Genomic DNA, 20,805 nt, shown 5'->3' with positions numbered 1-20,805 from the left:
TCAATAGCACGAGTCCTTGATGAAGGGCACATCACCACGACCCTACCTTGACATTCCCGCTCGTTTCAAATCGCGGCCGGAAGGAAACAAAAGACCCCGGAAGGAAAGGGCACGTGAACAAGTGCGTGTCCCGAATTCACGTGTTGCCCTTGTGCCGATTTTGGGAGGCCAACGGTCTAATTATTCTGGGTTAGTAGGTCAAAGGAGGGTCGAACGATTCTTGATTTTCCCCTTTGCATTGTTTGTTTTATTCAATTTTGTTGAAAAGATTGCTTTAAGGGTGTAATATCATAAACAAAACAGTATATAATTCAGAAACCACCAACTATAATTCAAAAATTGTTAATTGTAATTCAGAAAGAATATCAAGTCTAATTAAGTTTTCTAAACTATAATTTTGGTATAAACAGGATGCACGTCTATTCTAATATATTTTGAAATACATTTTTTTACAGGGATAAAATTCGACTAAACTTAGTTAGCTCCAACTATTGAAAACTGTGCTTTCTGATAAACGTTCACTGTCATACAGGTATTTGATAGGTGCACTCTGTAAAGTCAAATACTATTCTAAGACAAAGTTTGATATCTATTGCCAAAGTTAGGTCATATATTTCTATACGTACTTTCCAAATGGAATTTAAAGACAATTGTGCCATTTGCCGGGTTTCAATGTTCCAGCATTAGTTTAAATATTTTCCTCTGGACAGCAACTTCACCAAAAATGTCATGCTACGAATTCTTTGGTCCAGTATTCGCTATGTCGTGCTGCAACAGGGAAATTACAACAATAATTAAGACAGAAGACGAATCACAGAATGCGCAAATAAAGGTGAAGACTGGGAAATAAAACCGCTTTTCATTGGGTGAGATTGGGCAGAAAAGAAGCATTAAAAAAGGCGTAGTAAAACCCAAACTTCTACAGGAGGAGAAAATTTTGCTTTTCATATCATAGTTTGAAGACGAATATGATATCACATTAAAGAAAGTTCAAGAAAAAGTACGCGTAAATTTAAAGAAAGAGGTATCCATATCCACTATTGCCAGTTATTTGGAAGGGAAGTCATTTGCAGTGAAAGAAGTTTATTATGAACCTTTTACTTTGAACTCTATTGAGTATAAGGGAAAAAGAGCAGAATACGTTCGACAACTAAACAGGTTTATTCAAGAAAGCAAACAAATTTCAAAAACTACCACCCACTACCAATGTTCACTCAATTGGTGCTATTTTAACTGCTGGTGTTGTAATTAAGAAGAAAAGAAAGAGTTTGTTTGAATGGATGGAGTTTGGTTGAATGGAAAATTTGGGAAAAATGTTAATGCACCAGGAGTAGGTGAGCTTCTTTACCGGTAACGAACAATCAATGCGGTCATTGAATCCGTTGTAGGAGGGGATTATTGTAGAGCAGTGTGTTTTCAGTGACGGAGAAGTTTTTAAACCAAAATCTTTTATACTAGACGATTACATAACGATTTATACTAAAAAACTGCGTTTTCTAGGAGACTATTTCTGCAAAAGGTGCTCTCAGTACGACAAACGGTTCCGGAAATATGTACAAAAAACGATATTATTTATTGTGTATTTCAAAGAAAAGGCATTCCAGAAGTTATGTTTATAGTTCCTTTTTCTCATATATTTGGATCTTTTTTACAGTTTGTGACACCAATTTACGAACACACAGTATATTATTTGAACAGTTATTTAAAACTTAAAAAAGTTTGTTTTTTTTTTCCAAAAGCTTAGCCAAAATGCAATGTTTTGATGTCAACAGACAAAAGAAGTGATTTTAAAAGTCAAAATTAGCTCTAATTATTGGTCTACTTCATATCGCACGCTGAAAATTGCCTGTGATTGGTTTAGGTATTTCATATAATACGGCAAATACTGCCTATAATTGGACTATTTCATTTATCTGTTCTCGAAACTGTTGAAAAATTAACCAATATTCCTGTATGAGTAAAAAAAAAATTTTATTGGTTTGCTATAAAAATATGAACCAAAACAATGTATTATACGCTGAGAAACAAAACTAGCACATCATCTGTCTATTCCTTACTTATTATTGTAAAAAAAATATTTTTAGCCAATAATATTTTTAGTAAAAAGGTAAGAATAGCAAAAATATCATACCAAATGTAAAAAAACTGACCACTAACCACTTAGAAAGAGCAACAATACATTTAAAGAGTTGTAGAAAATAATGATATAAAATAAGCAAAAGCTTGAAATAAAATGTTTAAAAAGGAACAAAAAACAATTTAAAGCGTTACACTATGGTTACGACACTTACACAATTACACAACGAAACTATACACAATTATATAAAATAATAAAATTTAAAAAAAGAATAATAAAATTATACATTATATTTATAACGTATATATATTCGAAAATGAAAAATACAATGCAATTTTGTCTGCGTATTGCAGTATGCAGATTATCTTTTAGTAAAATATGCAAAATAACAAAGTTAACAAAACATGCACAACAAGGATGGATAAGATTGTTATTACATGTTGGTTGCAGATAAAATGAAATTTTTGACATAAAATCCGCTAATTTCTAATGTAGTCTTTCAAGCGACATTTAAAAATGTAATACTACGAAAAGAGAATTTAATTCAATTAATAATAATTCATGAGTTTCCGACTACCACTCTGTTTAATAAAGCAATTCCCGTTAACACACCCTTTAGAAGTTATGAAGATTATATTGCAGTTTAAATTTGTTCTGGTTTTACTCAACCCTATAAAACCAAACAAAAAGCATTTACCATTCATATCACCTGTATCTTTTAACCACAACGTAATATTCACAAATTTATTTATTAAGTTCAATTGTCAAATTGCCTGCAAGTTTACTTAAATAAGTGGTTTTTTTCATGGGGATTTAACATTTTGAGGTTTGGCGTTTTGTGCAAATCATACAATCTGCATTGTTAAGTCAAAAAAGTGCAAATTATTATATGCGTCTACAAAATAAGAAATTACAATAATAAAACATCTTCAAGCTATTTGCGGAATGAATACTAAACACGTGAATGTTTTCCGAAAATAATATAAACATCTGTACTAAATATGCATTTGTGTTTCTCGTAAAAAAGGTGTCATTATCGTACTTGTTGAGCGCTAAAATTGGTTTGGCAGACATGCAGTGAAAAATTAAAATGCTGCGGTATTTAGTGTTCTCGGTATAGTTACTGTTTGGTTTTGATTGTTATCGGTGTTGATGGCAAACCACAAACGGCATAAGGGACCACACATGTTAAGCTGTTGTACCTTTCGACAAATATTAAAATTAAGAAATTGGTCGTCATATGTATGTATAATTTTCAACAGCTCAATTTAAGTCATCTGTCCTATATACAAATTAAGTACATATGCATTTTTCCTTGAAAAAGTTAATTTCAACAATAAGCTATTGAATGGGTTTGTTGGACAATTGGAATTTACTTTGTATTCAAGAACAGACTAATAATATTATACATTGTGCATAAAGTTTCTGAAAGATGACGTGACAGTGTCAGAAGTATCAGAGACCACTAAAATGTAACTACAAAGTGTCAGAAGACTCTGAAGCCTCTAAGAATATCAGAAACCACTAAAATGTTGTTAGAAAGTACCAGAAAGAAGCCTTTAAAGTGTCACGTGACAGTTCCAGAAACGTCTAAAAGCGCCAGAGGCACCTAAAAAGTAAATTTAAGTGTCAGACGCCTCTGAAAGATCATGTGACAGTGCCAGAAGTATCAGAGACCACCAAAATGTCAATAGAAAGTACCAGAAGCCTTTAAAATGTCACCTGACAGTTCAAGAAACGTCTAAAAGCGCCAGAGGCTCCCAAAAAGTAAATTTAAGTGTCAGAAGCCTCTAAAAATGCCAGAGGCTCCTAAAAAAATCATTTTTAAAGGCCAGAAGCTTCTAGAAGTATTAGTGACCACTAAAATGTCATTAGAAAGTAGCAGAAGTTTTTTGAAAAGCCACGTGACCTTGCCAGAAGCCCGTGACAACACCAGAAGCTCCTAAAAAGTCATTGTAAGTGCCAAAAGCCTCTAATAGCGTCAGAGACTACTAAAAGGCCATTGAAAAGAGTCAGAAGCATCTGACAATGTCCAAGGCTGCCAGAAACCTCTCAATTTGCTAGCGCACAAGCAACCATTTTCTTTCTGTCACTTACGTCAAATATGACAGTGAAGGAAAAAAAAAGTGACAGTCACCAGTACAATCAACTTACTTTTGGAAAACTTAATTGAATGTTTCCACTCAATAATTAAGATTTGCAAAATTGTTTGGTTGATATTCTGATACTTCTTTATAATTTAATTAAATTATCATCATATAAAAAGTCACATGGCGTCAAACCTGTAGACCTAATGGGCCACTTCATAGATAATCTTCGCCCTCTCCAATTGCTAGAAAATACATTGTTTAATCACTGCCAAATAGGAAAACAATACTCAAATAGAGCTCTAAAAGATTAACTCATTCTCATCATTTGTTTGCATTTCTATCTAATATACAAATATACCATTTTTATTTCTATTGATAAACCAGTTAACATTTTAAGACTCTTGACTTTTGGCATTTTGAATTTTTAATTTCTCTATATGAATATAAAGGGGTACTTACCACATACGAGTGTCTAAATGTCAAAAACCGCAAAAATACAAAGTCAAAACAGGTCTCGTGTTCTTTGAAACGTTTATTTGCACAAGTTGCAGTTACGAATATTGGGAATTATTTACAACAATAATTAATTTAACAAATGTCATAATAGACACAAAACTGGACTATAATAAACATAAAATACTTGCAATTACTTACTACTGAAAAATACCAAAACCTGTCACTTGCTGAATAATTACTACAGACATTTAGAACTGTTTTCACAGTCAATACTCCTTCCAATATTATCAAAAATTGCAACAAATATCTCTAAATTTCTGTTTTATCCTAAATCAGGCAAAAAGTAATATTAATAAACAGAGAAATTGTCACGTCATGTTGTTTTGGAAATGTTGACTATTCCTTTCAAAAACCAAAACCAGCAATAAAGAGTCAAAGAGCACGTAAAACTTATCTTAAAAGTGTGGACAGTTATCTTCAGGTCAAATCAAGCTGGCAAATATCGAAAATTTTAGATGTAATCTTCAAAATGTACCTTCTTGACTTTTCAGTTTTTTGTTAACTTAAATTACAGTTGAAATATCGAATATGGCCAATTTCCAAAAATCTTCTGTATATCCGAAACAAATGAAAACATGCCAATTCTGATTGGACCAGCAGACTAAACTGTTGCTCTTAATACAATTAAAACTTTTTTTGGATTAAAGTTAAAAAACCCAAAACATAGTCAAGAAAATAATAGTAAAAGTAGTGAAATGAACTGTACTGTATATGAAATTGCAGGCGACACATCTTTTAAAAGATTGAACGTCTCGTACTATTATTCAATATCTGACAACGCATACAAGCATCCATCACCGTTGTCTGACAATCAACCATCCAGATTTAAAATCCTTTTATGTTCGAGCTGTCCATTAAATCAGTCGAAGAAGACGCTGTTGCTTTGTCCTGCTGATGGCATCTTCAGGTAGACCTGCTGCCGAACGACAACAACAAAGAATGGAACACGCTTCTTCTTCTTCTTATTTCTCAGCGGCAGGACCGGTTTGGAGCGTGTTAAAATGACGCCCCACGTTTCCGAGACTTCGTTTGCTTGTGTATGGAAGGATACGTAGATTCAATGATACGAAAAATAGCTTAGCTGGTTATAGGCATATAATTGTGGCTTTATATTGCTCATCCGTATTTCTTTTATCAAACGATACTTACCTATAAATACAAATTTGCCATACCGTTTTGTCGAACAAGGCGATTAAGTTTCAGCAAAGAATGTCGCTTACCACGTGTTGTTTGTTGGCGGGTAATTAACGGTCTGAGAAAAACGAGAAGCGTGGGATGACGATGGGGGTATCTTAATAAGGATGCGTTGACAAAGATCAGAGATTGGTTGTATAATTAATTACTGGAAAAAATAATGCTAAATTTAGCCAGCTAGTTTTAAATTGTTGATAAAATGGTGATGATATCAAGCTACATTCACTCATTTTTACACCAGATTCTCATTAGTGTATCTGATTATGATAAAATTATACCCGAACAAGTCGAAAATTCGACTGAATGTAGTGAAAGTGTGGGTGTCTCGGACTTTGCAAGGGATAGAGAGATGGTTAAAGTAAAACTGCTCTTGTAGCTAAATACAGTTTACTTCACCCACCTTATAACTTTTAAAATTTGAATATCCTCATGCTCCGAACACTATTAACAAATTTTGTCCTAAAGTTTTACAGTAAGTAAAGCTTCAACGGTTTGAAAAAGAAAAGGATTTTGTAAAATTGTTATTCTTTTTTTTCTTTGGATAAATTGGAGAAATTCTGGGTTCTTTTATGAGAATTTTTGTTATACTTACACTGACTTAGATATAATGCCGGCATATTTTTAATTACTATAAAAACAGTTTGAAATGATCAAAAAGCAATTATTTTTTCTTCAACAATTTGTATATACTTGTTACTATACATATACATTGCTATGAAAAGCGTAGGAATGAGTTGAAATGATTAAGAAGGCTAATTGCTCAGAAATTAAAAAACAAATTTCCAAAGAAGACGCTGATAAAGAAAAAGCGAAAGGATGTTTTAAAATAATTGAGCTGGCTAATCGCTTTAAATTTTTATAAGAAGAGTAGGAGAATGTGTCAAAATTAATAATTTGCGTAATTGTCTAAAGTTTTCAACAGACCGACGCGACGGATGAATGTGTTGAAATGATTGAGTTTGCCAATTGCCCAAAACTTTCAACAGAAGAGTAGAAGAATGTGTTGATAAGATGGTGCTGACTAAGCTTAAAAATGAAAAAAATGTTGTGCTGATTACTAGCTTAAAATAAAAGAAGATTAGAAGAATGTGTTACCCAGGCTAATTTCCCAGAATTTTTTGAATAATATGTGATACAAAGATTGTGCTGGCTATATGAATATATCCAAAAGAAGAATGAAAGAATGTGTGTTCTGGCAAGTTGTCGAGAATTTTCTAGAGAAAAGTGGAAACTGACTAATTGCCCAAAGTTTTCAAAGAAGACAAACTGATAAAAGAAGAGAGGAAGAATGTCTTGAAATGATTGAGATGGCTAATGGCTTAGGAATTTAAAAAAAAGACGAACTGATAAAGAAAGAGCGGAACAATTGTTTTAAAAAGATTGAGCTGACTAATTGCACAGAATTTAAATTAATAATAATTAAATATTTTTTTAATGACGTAGCACTCTTAGGTCCGGTTGTACAAATGCAGTTCAAAGACATCATGACGTCATGACGTTCAAAGACATCATTGCTGTCAAAATGACGTTTTTAACTTGAACCAGGTTCAAGAGTTGAACTATTGTTGTACAACTGGGCCTTAAAAAGGGTATTTTGACAAATGTTTATAATCAAAATTTAAGACATTGCTATTTTCTGCTCAACTTTTACGAAACTCCCTGAATTAGGCCGTATTTCATTAGAGTCTTTTCTAAGGTAATTTAATGTTGGTATCTGAATGATGTTGCAGAAAATAGTAGTAGCAGTAATAATAATAGAAAATACGTCGCAGTAGAAAACAAATCAAATGATAGTAATGACTTTAGGCCAAAAACAATAATATGAATTAATTTTTGGTCAAATTTAGGTTAGGGCAGTCAAAATTATTAGAAGAGTTTCACTATATCTTAAATTACACCACAAACAATACCCAAGAATATGTATGTAAGGTAAAGATTTAAAAGTAACTCCATGTGTTCCAAACAACCACCGTCTAAAAATAAATCTCAGACATGGAGACATAAACAGTAATTGACACCGGCAAGTGCACAAACGACATCTTGTGACATAGCCTTGTCTAGACGTACCATCAGAGGGGGGATCAGGTTTCTGCGAGATATTGTTCCCTAAGTATGCGTGTCTTTCGGTTACACCCTGTTCATTAGATCGTTCATTAATCAATATGGAATATATGGGGGTGCTTTTCTAGTCCCATCTTTTGTGAAATTCTATATCTTGGAAGGTTTTTTATTCATGATTTTTTTAACCCGCGTGACATGACATTAAAGACAACGGGGGCGCTAATGACTTGGCGTAGGAATGATATATTTTAATGGCCATTATTTTCCTATAACTCATGTGGATTATCTAAGTTTCATCAAACTGAAGGTTGCTATTGTGTGTGATTAACTTCAGACACCTCAACAGGTAGGAAATAAACATTATACCTACACAAAAAAACCCGGTGATTAAAATAATCGAAAACCCCCATTTATAACCATCATTCCATCTAATCGGCCTGGTCATCAATTCTTTGGCAAAAATCAAGTCGAAAAACCTTTTTTATTTCTTGCCTCCTTCGGTTATTAATTACAACCATCAGAACCAGACCCGTACTTCAATTATTAAAATACACTTTCCTCTATCACTATTAAATTTTTTTAAGTGTTTAAAACATTTCTTATACTGTGATTATACCAATGATTTTATTACTACTTAAATTAGAGTAGTCGTTTACTACAAAAGGAATAAGACAGTAAAAGTGGTAAAAGTTGAAGATTATGGAGTCCTACCCTGAACTTGGCTAATCTCTCTATGGGTCCTTTGGTTAAGGTCGTTTTATAGATAGCCTGGGGCAAATCACGTGCACGTGAATATCGGTTGGGGTGTAAAAAAGGCCCCTAAAAGTCTCTAAGTGAGGTGGGCGGTGACCGGACAGGATGTAATGATTAGATACGGTCCACGTAACGTACAGGTAGATGAATCCCTTTTTGTTATTTTCCTTTTTAAGAATACCTATCGGAGATTTTAATTTCTAGGGGAATAAAGTGGTCTCTGAGTCATATTATACCATTTTTTTTATTCCTTTAGGGCTAGTTTTACAATGAATATCTCAGTAGCAAATCATCACAAATGATTTAGATGGGAGAATATTCCTACCAGAGATTAACCATCGATTAAATGGAAGATGTTTTGAAGCAAAGTACATAATTTTGATAATCTGCATATAATTTATGTTAGATGAATTTGAACAATTCAGTGAGTTTTGAAAAAATCGTCGGATAAAAATAAGAAAACTTGACACAAAAATATTACCGCAATTGCTGTATTGTTGTTGTGAAGTTCAAGTACTATGAACTTTATGAAAGTATATAAAGACACTATCATGTGCTTCATTCATGCTTCTTATTCTTATAGGTTTCAAGTAAAACAATACTTTAAACAGATTTGTCTTGAAAATTGAATACTTATTAACTTATAACTGCAATAGAGCACCTTTTCTTTCGTTTGAGTATTTACAGGGTGTTACCGAATATGTAAAACAAATACTACAACTTAAACTGCATATGTCTACAGCCATTTCTCGCTTGTTTTTGTAGTTCCTACATGACTTATAAATTTTTCATACGTAGGTACGTTTTGGAATTGGCTGAACATGGATTTTGGCTTTGGAATTAAGCCAAAATTGATTTGTTTCTAATTCTTTAGTATATAATTCTAAAACGATGGCAAATACGATAAAATGAAAAGGATAAACTAGTTTCAAAATTGAACATAGAATTGAGCAAAAATAGGCCTCTAGAAAAACATTTCCTCGAATCTGTGCCCGTATATTCTTACAACTGTTAGACACGTTAAAAACGATGCAAGCCTGTAGACATAACCAAATTAAAAAAAATATCAGAATGTGCATAAAGTAAAACAAAAAATCTAAATAGGTTTTAAAATTTAATGCTTCATTATATCTCAATAAGTAAAGCACAAACATCATATATCTACATTCGACAGAATATTTCCCTCTTATTTTAGCAATCCCTACTTGCTCTATAAGTTTATATTACGTATCCTGTAACACCCTATACATATACTGATAAAAATAATTATAATTATTCAATACAACAATTATAATAATTAGGTGTTCATCATTCACCTTGTTACTTAATTTCAATGTCTTACATAAAACCTAACCTAATCAAACTCGCGCTCAATTAACTGAAAAATTATAATTTGAGATTGTTTTTTGTGTTTGTCGATTAGTATTTTGTCTTTTGAATGCATTGCAACTAATCTCCATTCCTGTCGTTTTCGCCTGTTTTACTATTAACAATACTACAAAAGCTAAGATCTTTTATATTTTATAAGTTTACTAGCGTTCCTTCCTTCATGGAGATTTCTATACTTTTTTTCCCTCAAGCAAGCAGCACATACAATTGTATATTAGGTACTATCACACAATTAGTTTATCCTTGCTGGTTTACTGGTAAGCACTAAAAGCTTTTCTCAGAACATTTCAATAATATTTAAATATCGAGTAAAATCTATCTAAAAAAAAACAATTTACTACGTTACTAGTGTACTCCTTAACAAATATGGCGGCGTCCTGTTTAACTGTCAATGACGCTATTTTGGAATGGCCTATCAAACTGGCCATTGTTAGAAAATAATACATAATGTGTATATGGAAACTCAACCAAAGGAAGACTGACATAACAATGTAATAGACAGGAAAATGTCTTGAATGTGAATGTGAATACAACTAGAAATTCTTTTTTGATAATGTCCTTATTACAGTATACAAACACACCCTAAAAAAATTTTACGGCATTTAGTTCTTATTAAAATAACCGATCTATAAAATTTTTGAACAACAATAAATTATACCTTTAAAAATCCTTTTTCCAACATTAAACCAAACTGTGCCAGTATTACAGCATTAGTTGGATTATTAATACTGTCTTGGAAACTTGCGTAAAGTTGAACTAAAAATCGGTTGCAAAAATTACATACGTACTTGAAGTAAATTTATACTTTCCGAACCCAATTATTCACTTGTCAATAAATTACTGTGCCAAGTGCTCTCCGTTTCATATTAATGTGTGTTTCTTAGAAACCTTCCAAGACGTATTTGTAGTAAAAACCAATACTACTCTACAAAGCACACTCCTTCAATGAATGACCCAACACACATTCTTAACATTTTAAGAAATCGTTTTACAAAACTTCTTCAACCCAACAATGCGACAATGCGTATCTCCTATAAAGCTTTTGAAACCTTATAGTTGGATTTCCTAAAAGTACCCACACGCTGAATGGTTTCAGTCCCATTGAAAAGTACTTTAGAAGGTTAGTGTTGTAAAAAAATGCGGATGTAGCGTATCTAACGTAGTTTCGCCATTATTCCTAACTCCTTGAAGAAGCTAAACGGCAACTTTTGTTAATTTACTATGCCCATTGCACCTGGAGGAGTGCGTTATAGTACTATTGTACGTTATGGTTACAGTTAAAATGAATTTGGAAGTTAAAAGCTTCAAAAAGACCGCTCTTAACCCCAGAAGTTGATGTTCCTGAAAGTTTAACTAAAAATAAATATAATTGGAATGGTTTGAGGAACACATGTGCACACCCGTGGGATCGGTGAAATGTTCGTTGCACAAGTGTGTCGAAAAAAGCCGGGAAAAAATCTGCCATCCAAAAACTGGCGTGAGAAAACGTCAGACGTTGACTACGTTTACATCAGCAGCTTACGTGTAGTTCAAATTAATTATCCACTTTTTCGAAATGTGTCTTTTCTAAGCAATTAGGTATCCACTACAGCAATACAAGCAAGGTTAACTAGTGTAGTGGGTATGACACTTTGTAAGGAAATTTAAACCAAGAAATGATTACCGGTAGTAAACGTACTCATCAACCACATGTGGATGTTTTCGTCATTTACGTTATTTTCTCTTTCAGGATTTATTTTTCTCAACAATCTGTTCCCATAACATGAACTTTGGTAATGAAAATGTGTTCTGGAGGTACACAGAACAGTGGTTCAATTGTTTGTGATCTAGTAAAAACTGTAAAAATTTGGATAAGTTGGACAAAAGTTGATGTAAAATTTGACAAGTTCTGTGGCCAAATTTTGTTCGGTTTCAGTCAGAAATATTAAATAAAAATTGTTTTTCCAAAACGTTTTTTGTCAGTTTTTTGAGACCGTTTTAGGCTATCAAATTTTTTATACAGGGTGTCTAAATAAGAGAAGTAGTTATGATGAGTAACCGTTTGGTAGAACTCGTAGTATCGCTTTGAATTCATAAAATAAATATATTCTCCTGATTTCTCAAATACAATGATAATAATAATAATAAAATTTATTGTAATAAATTCCTTGACTATTACAAAAAGGAGAAATTAAACAGATAAACGAGCAATGCTGCAAACTAATTTAGCCTACCCATAGCATAGGTATAAGAAGATAACAGTATAATAACAGTATAAGATGGCACTGAATACTATGGTGAAACTATATTATACGTTATTTACTTAATTTTGAGTGTATATTATTGTATATGTAAAACTATTAAAGGCTTTGATGCTTTGCTATTTAAAATTATATGTTTAAATGTAAAAACTAATGTAGGAATGTAAAATGGTTCTTCTATTAAATAATGCCCTAATTTGGTTTGATTTTTTGTACAGTACCTGTAATTATGTATAGATCCTGAAAAATAGTGCCCAGTAAACACAACCATGTTGGAGAAACGTTGCAATGAAACGCAACCGAACATTGAATTTAGAATATTGGGAAACGTTAAAATAAAGTAAAAATGTCGCCTGAATTAACCTGCAACCGCAACGTTGATGTAATTTAACGTTTGCAACAAATCATCAACAACTAGTTAACGTTATTAACCAATAAGCACAACTACGTCAAAGAAACGTTGTAGTAAAGAATTTAAAAAACTGTCACCGTCAGCTGTTGGTAGGACAAAATTAGGTTATAAAACTACCATTTGTTTGTTCATTTTAACAGTTTTTTTTTGTGGTTTTTTAATAAAAAATTAGTTGGTAAGTGTAATTTAGATGAGATCTTCATTGAGAAAGCTCTCTGGTTGATTTTGTTAGTTGCAGAATGCATAAAATGCGTTATAATGACAGATTGTCCTACGTAAACACCAAATTAATTGTTTTCTTGAATCGTCTTAAAAGATGATTATCTACGTTGGTGTGCAAATGTAATTAAATGTTTTGTTAATATATTTGCGTTTAAAAGTAACATACAAATCAACGTTGAATTTGAGTTAAATACAAACGTGTTATAAAAATGGTAAATGTGTAACGTGGAATGAACTTTGATTAAGAAACGTTGCAGTCACGTAAAAATCCGACATATGAGTACCTAACTGTCGTTGTTTTGTCGTTTTATGGTGACGTTTTTTTGTTCCACGTAAATTCAACTAAAAAAAACAAAAAACGTTCAAAAAACTTCTCTAATTCTTAAAACAAATAATAATGAATTAGAAAAACTAAAATTTACTGAATAAAATGGAAACCTTAATCACAATAACAAAGAAAAAAATAAATTTATAATTGAAGATAAATAATAAACTACTAAATTAGAAAAAATAGGAAATGTCTGCTCTTTAGAAAATAATAAGAATTTTTTGTTCTTTTTCTACTTTATGGTGAAAGGCCTCATTTGCTCTAAAATCTAAACTAACACTCATTTAAAAAACAGTGAGATCGTGAACTTGTCACCAAATTTTACAACTTTCGTCTAAATTAACCGAACTTATTACGGTTGTTTGTTATTTGAATCACCCTGTATTTGTCGTACACTTTAACTTGATTTTTACACTTTCTTTTTATCGGTTCACGTAATTAAAGTCACGAGTACTTTGTGTACTCGAGTATTTCAGGGTAATACCACAACTTAAAAAAAGTGTACCTACGCATAAACTAATTTCGCCGACATTAAGCAAATACTTCACGTTGTTTTGCAAGTCTTAAGTACACACTTGTATTGTAGCTAGTATTTTGTTAGATTACGTGATTACATTAAAATTCGCAGTTTTGTAAGTACAATCATACGTCTTATCAAGGTTATCAAACTTTTACGTGCTAATTTATATGCGAAAAAAACAAAAAGCTTTATTTACAAAGACATCAGTCTCAAAATTGAGTATGAATTAAGGAAGGTAGACATTTTTACCTAAAAAAAATATAATACAATTCAAAAACTTATTATAGATTTTTTTTCAGGTGTGAGAAACACTTCAAATTTGACCAATAACAGCAGTTTAATACTGGATGACCCCCTTCCAGTTTTTGGTAAAAATTTAACAGCGATTAAGACCACCCAATTTTTTCGAGGGCGGTTTTTTTTAGTAAACTTGATTATAAACATGATTTAAGCAGAAAAAATGCAAGTTATTCTTTTCAAACAATTGACACTTTGCATGATTGTCAGAGTGAAACTTAACACAATACAAAAATAAACTCTGAAATTATTTAGATTCAAGTACTTTCAAAGCAAAATTTTGGAAAAAAACAACTATATGGAAAAACAAAGTAAGACATCACAATGTAAAGGAAAATTAAAATGTGACAAAAAAAAGGCAGATAAACACAACAGACAGAACACACAAAGCAATTAAAAAATACAGGGTGGACCATAAGTGATGAGATTTAAAGCTATACAGTCTGTCCCAAATTCGATGCTCAGTATTGGAATCTCAGTTATTATTGAAGTAACAAAAATGTTTAAATTAGAAAAGTTTTATAGAATTATATGGCTAATTCAAAATCTTTTTTGAAAAATATTCTATTATCTTTTGTTTTCAAGATATTTCTTAGATATTAGATATTATTTTAAGACATGAAAATAATAAGGATATATTGAAATTTTTGAAATTGATTTAAAACTTTAAGCAAAACATTTATTAGAAGATGATTTGATTTTAGACAATTATTTTTTTTATTAACGTAATTTAACGATTTTTCTATCAATTTTTTAGCCACGTTGCCAACTAGTTTTAAAAATAATTGCTCAGCAGGGTTTAACACAATGAATAAAAAAAATGTAAACATAGCAGGAAGGAGCAATAGCAAACAAAGTGGGTGACAGAAACAAGGGGCAGCGGGGGGAGTAATATGGCGGCCGTCAACTTCCGGTTGGCACTATCAGATCTAAATTTAATCTTGTCCACTGTACAACTTAATTTAAATTTGCAAAACTCAACTGTTAAAGAACCACAAACAAACAAAACAAACTAACACTATACTACAACAAATACAAACAACAAATTTTTGCGGGTTTGAAACTCCAAACTTTCAATGACTGCGTCAATTCAACTGCGCAGTAGGCGAATGCGCAATAAAAGATGGTGGACTTCCGTCCCCCTCGCTTAATGAACAAACGGGTTATAATTTGTATTATTGTTACCTCCTGATACCTGTTCTTTTTACTCATTGGTTTAACACTTAATGAAAACCTCTCTGAAGCTGAGTAAAGATCGTTTTAATTGGGTTGCATTAAATTAAAAATAATGAAATTAATGAAGAATTTAAAAATATCACTATTTAGTTATTATTATTATTATTGTTCGTGTGAGATTTCATTTGCTAGATATTTCGCTAAATTTGTAATTAATTTCTATCGAAGTAGTGTGAAATATCACAGTGATACTCAATTTTTAAGTATGATGAAAACATGTTTTACATAAAATAATACATTGAAAAATGTTTGCAAAAAATGAACGCGGAAATTTTAAGTGCGGAAAGTGATACTTTCGCTTAGCTTTTTTCTATAAGCGTTTCCAATAATTGGAAACAACAACTATTGAAAATAAATGATAAATTGAAATTGAAAATAAAAATTTTAATAATAGTGAAATAACAATATTGTTCCTTTATACATATTCATATGTATGTAACTAAAGCATATAACAGAACTTAAAAATATTCAGTACAAAAATAAAACTTGATTACAACCTACAAACTTAATTACCATAAATGGGTTATTTATGTGATGAATTGCCTCCAACCTACTTGTTACTAATATTAATAATAAGTAAACAATTATTATATCGAATAATAATTTAGAATAAGAAACAAAAACTGATATAATTTTATTTTCCCACCCTAGTGCGTTGGGAAAATGATTCCTAAAAAGTCTATATTTCGAGAACCAAAATAGTGTGGAAATGTTATCTTTCGCACACGCTGGTAGATTCACACTTTTATTATGACAAAATGTAATTAGTTTACACTTTATTTGACATTCTTCTTCCGTTCAAGCGTTCTTTTCAGTAGCAGTTATGTATATCATAATACTAATACTTACTGAAAGGAATTTTATTGCTATGTAAAATCTTTTTAAAGTCATTGTCACTTCAGATAACTAAATTATTAACAAACTCATAAAGTAAAAGTACCAGTATTGTTTTATTTGGTTATGTAGACAATAATAGACATTGTTACTTAATTAAAAGAATATTAACGCCGTTGTTTCCTCTGTCTTCAGTTTACAGTTAAAAAAAACTACATACCAACATAAATCACGGCTTGATAGTTACAAAGATTTGACAACAGTTGGAGATGGAGTTTTTTGCGGTAATTTACAGTTACTGGTCTATTTGCATTTAAAACCAACATTTCGCATCCTATTTGCAAAACAGAAAAGTCTTAAAATGTTCTCCAATAATAATTCTATTTTGGCATACATTGGATTATTTTGATTTCTCATTGTATTCTTTATAAATGTTGTTATTTAGCTTATTTCCTAACCAATATTTTCTAATTTATTTAGGGACAAAATGAAACAAGTCTGATTAAATTTCGTTCGGAACGGTAATTTTTTTTTTTTTTAATAAAACACCAATAGTGTCTGGTAGGAAAAAAAATAAATGTTCAAAAACAAGATTGAAAACTATTGACTAAATTTACTTCAGTGCAAGTTATCTAATAATTATTTTTAAATTTTAGTTTCAAAATTAACTCTTCATTCTAAATCTATAGTCTCAATTTAAAAATTTTACATAAACAAAAAAAAATGGTACAATCATTTGCGTTTACCCAGATATTTAAAAGAGAATAATGTAACAGCTTGCTTAATTTGGAATTAAAAACCAGGGCATCGGTAAAGCAAAACGTCTTATAGGAGATTCAATGCATTTTATGACGATCTTTTAACCCAAAAAAAAAAACTAGGCTAGATATATAAAAAAAAACTTGCCAGAATGTGCAAAAGTCAATATAATTTTAGTAATACGTCAACTAAAAATTTTAGAAGCATTTTAAAAAAATGGTAAATTTACCATAATTTTCAAGTCCATGTTTTTCCTACCTGCAAAACTTTTTTGGTGACAAAAATAACTTAAATGTGCCTTCAATGAGATGCAAGGTGTCAAAGTTGAAACAATGATATTTTTTCTTAATTTTTCCGGAATCGTTTATCGTAGTGAGAGAAATCACTATACATTCGACTTTTCCCTTAAAAACCACCTGAACACACACACACTGAAACTATTTTAGTATTTTCGAAGGTTAGCAACACATTCAAACCAACTTGAAAGAAAAACATTAAATAACCTTAAAAAATATTTTTGGAAAAAATATACAGGGAACAAAAATGTCAAAATTTCATGCATAAAACAGATCCAAAAACAAGAAAGGAACTTTAAACCAACTTTACACAAAGAATGCTGTAACTTTGTTAATTTGTAAGGTAAAACAATAATTATAAAACGAAATAATTCAGAAAGAAAGGTAATTTTAATAAAAGTAATTACATTATGGTTTCAGGTAAAACGATGAAGCCCAGGGCTGTTTCGAAACAACACACACAATGATGAAACAATAAGTTTATACAATTTGGAATTCTCAAAAACAAACATTTTTACCTTTGAATAAAATAGTAATATGACTCTATACCCGTAAACGACCTGCTCACGCGTCTAATAAGTGTCATATTTACATATCGTAATCTTACTAGCCTAAACACGAAAAACAAACTCATTAAAACATTTTATCGAAAGAAACGTTTTGGTCTGCTTTATATACGTGTTTAATTTAAAAACCAAGAAAGAAACCAGAACCGCTCTTCGATGGTACCCGCACCCATATGCAGGTAGGTGATTTAATAGTACTGCGGCCCAGTTCAGTTCTTCTTTTTGTCGTCATTACTAAACTGTGACAAGGTCTTTAAAGCACCACCAATGCTAAGCGGGTTTGCTGTAACGTCTACCTGAAGGTACCTTCCCGCCTATAAAGTGTGCCTTAGCACGTGATTTCTTTTTAAGGTTTCATTGATGTATAGTCCGTTAGCTTATTTGAGTGAAGTTGAGTAAAACGATTTTTTTTGTGTTATCTTTGTTTTAATAATATTTTTTAACCTAAATGTATAGACAAACATAAAAACATTCTTATAAACTAGTTAAAGCTCTCATCACAATGTTGTCTTACTTGCTAGTCTTAATTAATAAAAAATAAATTTATCCTAGTTTCCTACAAAATATAAACTATGAATAGTAAAAATTAAAACTTGATATCACAATTGGCGTGAAAAATCGAGGTAAATATAAACTTGAGCAAATCAGGCAGATCACAAAACGCTTCCTAAGGCACTGTCGATCACAATATGTTTCGGCTAAAAAACATCATCAGGCTTGCGCCCATCGATCGGCAGGCACTTGCAGCTCAGGAGTTTGATAATTGCAAATGGCGTTATGGTCACCGCATTTGACGATGTCACTGTCAGGAGAAGTCATGGCGGTCCAGAAGAAAGTGCCGGCTTCAGTTCGAGCAAAATGCACTGGGACATACCTTTGACCACGTACTACCGGGAGGATTTCCACTGAAGAGCCGTTGTAAACCGGAACTCCGGCAAACTCTTCGCAACTGTCAATCTCCTCGAAGATCTCGTTTTCCAATATTTCATTGGCGATGTTATCTTCAATCTCGTCGTCGAGGAAGTACGTTGGCTGGGGGTTTTTCTTGTAGCTGTTCTTCGGGTTCTTCTTCAGGAAGCACTTGATTAGCTTCTTTACTTGGTAAAGGGGACTGCGCGCCACTTTTTTAGCGTTGACTTTGTTGTCGTTGATACTGTTGTTCGACGACACTACGTAGTCGTTGCTGATGTTGACGAAATCCATTTTTAGTTAATAATTTTTCAAGAGTTGAGCAAGAACGCTGAACGAAAGTTCGAAATCGAATGAATCCTGTACAAACTGGCGCACTTTTATATGCAATCAGATGGCTGACGTCACTGCAGACCCTAAGGGAACTACCCTCGACCTATAGAAACGCTGTATAGGGACAGGTGTTCGAATTTGGTCGAGCCAAGCGGAGTGAAACGTACCGAGCGAGACGCCCTCATTTCAATTCGCTTTAATACAACAAAGACAGCATGTGTTTGTATGTGGATATAGGGTGTTTCATTCGGATGAGATCCGTGAGAATCGCAACTAAGTCTTGGTTCCCACGAAAACGAAGGCAGATGGCATACGTAGGGGTGTTTTTAAAAGATTTCGCTTATACTCCCTCATACATTATTGTGTTTGCCTTGACCCTTTTTACCTCCTTCTCTATGCACATATATAATCTTTTCTACCCCGTTTTGGTTATTATGATTTTTACAGTCCCTTGTTGCACGTGCAAACTTGAGGTATTTACAGGTTAAACGTATGTATGGTCAGTTAGGGGGAAGACGGACCCTTGTCAGGTTTTAAGAAGTTTGTTTTGTAAGTCGCGGATCATGCATGTGCCATCAAGAAATTTTGTTTACCTGAAGGGTTTCCAGTTATAGGTAGAAAGGTTTTGTGCAAGAAAAGGGATAAAAAGAACCCGTTTTGCCTTGCAAACTTGTATCAGATTGCTTTTGATGCCTTATAAAAGAATTTTTGATAAAGTTCTAGAAATGTGAACGTTAAAAGCAGCAAAACAGATGGTGTGTTTGCAAAAAATTCCCTTAAAACATCTCGATTTACATAGAGTACACTTGAAAATTACATGGCACGTTGCTGAAATCACCCTACTAAATTTTAACACTTGTTTCCCCTCGAGATATTTATTGCACTTATTGTCCCTGCTCAGCGCCCTTTAATAGTTTTACAACCCCTCAATTTTAAACAGAGCCATTTTTTGCTAAATACAGGTGCACTGGGGTGCGTTAGGAGAAAGACAGGTTCTTTTGTTCAATTGTTTTTGCTTCTTGCCCTCACAAAAGTGGGCCATCTGATGCATTTCAGAAAAGTTTTAAAATATTGTACTAAAAGTAGTAAAATGAGTTAACTTTCCTAGTTTAAACTAAACTTTTGGCCAAACGAAACAAACAACCAAACATTTGAAAACAATTTGAATTAGAATGTTTGTTTCAAGCCAAATTACTCCATTTAGTAGCATTCCTTATTATTAGACAGAACGCTTGTACAATTAGAAACTTCTTATTACTGACTGAATATTGAACGGATTCTTGGATCGGATAAAGCTCTATCTACTTGAATAATATCGATATTACACGCCAAATTGAAACTTTGATCCGATAGAGAATACAGAAGATTTTTTCAAGTGGATTGGACCAACGGAGCGGATTGAGGATCATGTTTTAGAGATGTGTACAGTTTTGAAAACCAATCCGGATTAAAATGACAACAATGACATGTGACATGACTACCACACAGTAGTAAATAGAGTAATTCTCTTCAACCTAAAACAATATGAGTTTTACTAGTTTTACTCATTTTTAATATGGGAAAAATTATGACAATACAAAACTAAGCAGTATAAAAATTCTGTAATGATCTGTAAATTAGTAAGTTGACAAACATTCATGTGAACGCTTTGAACTGCTCATCTTTATAAAACTATGGCCATTATTACCATAGCAAAGTTTTCAAATTTTGATGTAATATTAGTTTATTGATATAAATCCAATGACAATTTTAATTATTGTTCTACACATAATT

The 20,805-nt window shown here is 32.0% G+C and overlaps 1 protein-coding gene and 1 long non-coding RNA gene across 2 annotated transcripts; both read right to left on the bottom strand.

The window, feature by feature from the left end:
* Positions 1–4,686: 4,686 nt before the first annotated feature.
* LOC145733059 (uncharacterized) lies at positions 4,687–7,404 on the bottom strand. The gene is made up of 2 exons (XR_014179114.1): positions 5,833–7,404; positions 4,687–5,764 (listed from the first exon to the last, which is right to left on the bottom strand). It is a non-coding gene; the product is annotated as an uncharacterized LOC145733059 (long non-coding RNA).
* Positions 7,405–17,595: 10,191 nt separating this feature from the next.
* Positions 17,596–20,587, bottom strand: LOC145732742 (enhancer of split m4 protein-like). The gene has a single exon (XM_081985224.1). It carries the CDS (start codon positions 18,991–18,993, stop codon positions 18,502–18,504), a length of 492 nt encoding a protein of 163 aa, XP_081841350.1. The 5' UTR covers positions 18,994–20,587; the 3' UTR covers positions 17,596–18,501.
* Between the last annotated feature and the right edge of the window lie 218 nt (positions 20,588–20,805).

This window comes from Ips typographus, linkage group LG1, assembly GCF_016097725.1.
Source record: "Ips typographus isolate SLU linkage group LG1, UJ_Ityp_2.0, whole genome shotgun sequence".
In the NCBI taxonomy this organism is placed as follows: Eukaryota; Metazoa; Arthropoda; class Insecta; order Coleoptera; family Curculionidae; genus Ips; species Ips typographus.
This window is presented reverse-complemented; position numbering and strand designations above follow the sequence as displayed.